The 4,757-nt window shown below is 54.5% G+C and overlaps 1 protein-coding gene across 1 annotated transcript in view; it reads left to right on the forward strand.

The window, feature by feature from the left end:
• The window catches only part of SLCO2A1 (solute carrier organic anion transporter family member 2A1), a 33,004-nt gene that overhangs the window by 25,235 nt on the left and 3,012 nt on the right, over positions 1-4,757 (forward strand). Inside the window, exons 6-9 of the mRNA XM_009644433.2 lie at positions 765-898; positions 2,051-2,132; positions 3,853-4,017; positions 4,523-4,712. Of these exons, the coding sequence (XP_009642728.2) occupies positions 765-898; positions 2,051-2,132; positions 3,853-4,017; positions 4,523-4,712 (571 nt within the window). The remainder of the gene's footprint in view (positions 1-764; positions 899-2,050; positions 2,133-3,852; positions 4,018-4,522; positions 4,713-4,757) is intronic.

The raw sequence follows: 4,757 nt of genomic DNA on the forward strand, positions 1-4,757 counted from the left end.
CCCACCCGGAGGCTGCTGCTGGTTCCTTTCCCAGCCGCAATGTCCCAGCGATGGGGAGATGTGGTCCACGTGCCAAGCCAAGCAATCTGTCAACCTGCCGTGAGCATTGCTTGGCCCGGCTGAAGGATGTCTGCACTGGAGACGGAGCGGCTCTCACCTTCTCCTCCTTTTTCCGGAGAAGGCGCCCAGAGTTTCATCCACTCGGAAACCAGGCTCATTAACAGCACTCTTCTGCCAGTACAGGTCCTTCCCTTGGTCTCTGCAAGCAGAGAGTGACCAAGCTTGGAACAATGGGAGAGCAATTTTTTCCAGGAAAGTGGCTGTGCCCTTTCCCAGTCCCTGTCTCAGCTCAGCATCCCTGGCAGGCAGTGCGGTCCAGACCCACCATATGCCCCAGGCTGAGGAGGATGGAGTCGGGCCCCTGTAATCACCGCCTTTCTGGCTGGCTTGGCGGGAAAGAGTTGAACCTGTGCCATCAGCATACTTCAGTGCTGACTAAATCCATCCTACGGTCATTTGGGAGGCTCGGCACAGTTTGGATGGGGAGTGGCAGGGTAGGATCCTGGCCAGGAGAAAGGAGATCAAACACAACCAGGGCTGGTCTTGCTACCACCTTGGGAACTCCCACCTTCATCCATTTGCTCTTCCATGCCAGTGGAGAGACCCTTGGACTGTGCCCACGTGGACCCTTTGTGCTCCATCAGTCTATATTTGCATGGACATGCAGGAGCAGAGTTCTTACAATGGGTCCTCGTGTCTTGCAGCCACAGTGGCCCTGACACCGAGGGACCAGCGGTGGATTGGAGCCTGGTGGCTGGGACTGCTGATCTCCTCAGGCTGCTTGGTGCTTACATCCATTCCTTATTTCTTTTTCCCTCGGTACATGCTGAAAGGAGAGGTGAGACCGCAATCTCTGTAGGGCCAGAACATCTTGGTACCAGGGCTGCGCTCGGGGAGGGAATACCTGTCCCCAGAGGAGAGGGGTGGGAGGGAGGAAGGGAACCCAGCAATCCTTCTCAGTTGTGGTTACTTCTCACAAGTGAAAAGTCTTCCAAAACAAGCCCTGTGCCTCTAAAACATGAAGGACCGGACCCTTCACTTCGTCACCCTTAGCTGGAGCTCAGCAGACCAAAACCAGACCTCATGCCCTTCCCAACAGCCACACTGACAGCATTGCTTGGGAAGGTTTTGGGTAGATCTGCGCCTTCCTGGGGGCAGGGTGATGGCTGGGTGGCTTCTTGGGGTTCCTGCACGCGGTCCTCCTTGGTAGGGGTCTGTCTGTGGGGACTTGACCTTCCTAGGGTGCCTGGCCTGGTTCTGCTGGTGATGGCTGTATCTTAACTCCTCACAGCAACACCCTCTGCAAGGTGATGCTCCCCTGATATCATCATCCCCATCACCATCATCATCAGTGACAGCCCCTGCTCGGAGCAGAGCAACCTCAAGCTGGGATAAATCTGGGCAGTGGGGTTTGATAAATGCGCTTTTCCCTCAGGAAAAAATTGCAGAAAAGAGACAAGTTTCCCATTAAAACAAATTTTACAAGATGCAAAACTATCAAGATATTTAATTTCAGTGTTTTCAAAGCCAAACCCCACTTGTTTAGTTTCAAAGCCAGTTTTGTTTTGTTTTGAAATTCTTTGATGATCGATCCTTTAAAGGTCAAAACCAAACCCAACGTACTTCACGATTATAGCTGGAGGACTCACCAGAACTTCAGCTGAGCTGCCTCCAACTTTCATTTTCAGACTTTCTGTGGAATTAAAAGAGGTGCCTTGACGGGGTTCAGGGGAGGGAAGCTTTCTGTGCTCTTAGAACCAATCCCAGCAGGACAAGCTTTTGTGTTGCAGCTCTGCTTAAGGGCTGCGGTGATTTTTGAGATAATTCACCCCTTTGCTTGTGAAGGGCAAGAAAACAGTCAGGCTTGGCAGGGGGTCATGGGCATCTGGGACAGACCCTGCTCCTCCCAAGCCCCACTGTGTGCTGGGATGGTGCCAGCCACCCATGGGTATCCCCTCTCACCGCAGGCTGCTCTTCTCTCCCTCCCCAGGACCTGAACGCAGAAGCTGGCATGCTCAGGAAGATGGAGAAGGGGGTGGCTGAAGAAACCTCCCTGCTGGAGTTTATAAAAAGTAAAGGACTGGCACTTAAAGGCGAGGGTGATGGGGGGTGTTGGACCATGTGGGGTGGGTGGAGACCACCTCGATGGCGTTTTCAAGCTGAGGGTGTTTGTTGGGAGGCTTTGAGTCATAGATTCATAGAATCATGGAATCGTTTGGGTTGGAATAGCCCTTTAAGCTCATCAAGCCCAACCGTTCCCATAACCCTGCCATCCCACCACTAAACCCTGGCCCTAAGCACCTCCTCTGCACGGCTTTTAAATACCCCCAGGGATGGGGACTCGACCCCTGCCCGGGGCAGCCCATTCCAGTGCTTGACAGCCCTTTTGGGGAAGGAATTTTTCCCAATGTCCAACCTAAACCTGCCCTGGCACAACGTGAGCCCGTTTCCCCTCATCCCATTGCCCGTTCCCCCTCATCTCATTGCCCGTTCCTCGGGAGCAGAGCCCGACACCCCCCAGCTCCCCCTTCCTGTCAGGCAGTTGTGGGGAGCAATAAGAGCTCCCCTCAGCCTCCTCTTCTCCAGGCTGAACACCTCCAGCTCCCCCCGCTGCTCCCCACGCGCCTTAGACCCCTCCCCAGCTTCCTTGCCCTTCTCTGGTCACGCTCCAGCCCCTCCATGTCCTTCTGGGAGTGAGGGGCCCAGCACTGAACCCAGCATTCCAGGGGTGGCCTCTCTACCACATTGTGTGGAGATGCGAGGGCCAGCTCAGGCTGTGGTGTGTTGTTCCCTAAGGACCACAGGAAGATAGACACAGCCTCCCTTTTGCTGTAAGACAGCCCTCTTGAGGTCTGTGGAGCCTGAATCATCTCTGAAAATTGGTTTGAGGATCTTAAATGGCCCCAGCATGCTGGAAGACGCTCGCTGGGTGGTTCAATCCAGGGCGCCGGGAGAGGGCATGAGGCTGCCGGCGCCACCAGCCACTGCTCTGAGAACGTCATCACCCTGCTGCTTACACCAGTTTGTTTATGCGTAGCTGAAACTGGCTTGAGCAGGGATTGTCACTGATGAGAGAGATCGGTTTAATGACTTTTTTTTTTTAGCTCCATGATGACTTCTTTCCAGCTTAGAGCCCTGCTCCCCCCCTTTCCCTCTCCATCCACCGCAGTCATAACCTGCGGCTGTCAGCTCCTTCTTCCCTGTCTCATTGGGCTTTGACGAATGACTCTAGGTCTCCGTGGCACTCTCTGCTAGAAGGGGAAGGCTAATTAGAGACCAAATAAATTATTCCTGGGGAGCCTGGAGTCTGAAAGGCTGTCCTGGCTGGGCAGGAGGGACGTGATGTCCCACCAGGAAAATGCACATCAGCTGCAGGAGCCGGACCATTCCTGTGCGTAGCCAGCGGGGCTCTGCCAAAACCCCGGTGGCTCTGTTCGTTTGCACCACCCGAGGGTACGGCCCCTGCTCCAGAAAAAAGAAGTGCCCCGCAGCCGCTACGCACTCCAGAGGCTCATGAGTTCGGGATGCGTGGGAGGGAGGGTGGTGGGCAGAGCTGGCCCTTCACCTCCCATCTCAGGGCATTTTGGTCGCCGTCCTGACAGCTGCTGGGCCAAATTAGGGTGGCTCCCCTTCCATTTTCCCACAGCCTTAGACATCCCTTGTGTTAACTCACTGGGAGCAGTCTAGGGGTGGGTTTTTTCCTAGTACAAATGCTGATGTGAGCATCCTGGGTCCGGCTGGGATAGAGTTAATTGCATGGCCAAACTATATTTTCCTGCTGTTTCCCTGTAGGATTCCCAAAGATCTTCCTCAGGCTGCTCCTCAACCCCCTCTTCATCCTCCTGGTGCTGGCCCAGTGCAGCTTCTCCTCAGTCATCGCGGGACTCGCCACCTTCCTCAACAAGTTCCTGGAGAAGCAGTACGGTGCCTCCTCCTCATACGCCAACTTTCTCATAGGTGAGCACAGCCAGGCAGCAGGATAGCAGACATAGGGTGAAAAATATCCATCGGCAGGCAGCCACCTGCCCGTAGGTCCCGGGCTTTTGTATCTCATGGGACAAAGTCATTGGAAACTCATTTTCAGATGAGGCCTAGGGGATCACCTTGAGATGGTTGATGACTTTCCTGACCTGAGATGGCTGCAGAAGGCCAGGCTGTCTTGCAGCCTCTCAGGGACTTGACCACTCTTGGGGGCCAGCAACCCCTCACATTGAAAACGTGCAAGCCCCAACATCTGGGTGAAGCTGGTCTGGATCTCTTGGATGCTTAAAGAAGTTGGCAAGAACAAGCAATTACACACCAAGCTTGATCTTGCATCTCTAAGCCAGACTCCTGAGGCTGAGGTGTCTCAGAGGTGCTGACTGCCTTAGGTTTTGGTCCACAAAGCCACTACCTACACACCCTGCCAGCAGAGAGGTGCTTAGCAGGCAGTACCCAAGCTAATGCCTTCATTCCTCTGCAGGAGCTGTGAACCTGCCAGCAGCAGCACTCGGGATGCTCCTAGGAGGAATCATCATGAAACGTTTTGCCTTCTCCCTCCGGGCCATCCCCCGTTTTGCTGTGGTGGTGCTCGTTTTCTCCATCCTCATCTGCCTGCCCATTTTCTTCATGGGCTGCTCCACAGGGCACATCTATGGGATCTACCCACCCAGGTAATGTGGGTGCTTGGGTTGTTTCCAGCTCCTTATTCCTCAGGA

Source organism: Egretta garzetta, unplaced genomic scaffold (genome assembly GCF_000687185.1).
Source record: "Egretta garzetta isolate BGI_Z169 unplaced genomic scaffold, ASM68718v1 scaffold448, whole genome shotgun sequence".
NCBI lineage: Eukaryota > Metazoa > Chordata > Aves > Pelecaniformes > Ardeidae > Egretta > Egretta garzetta.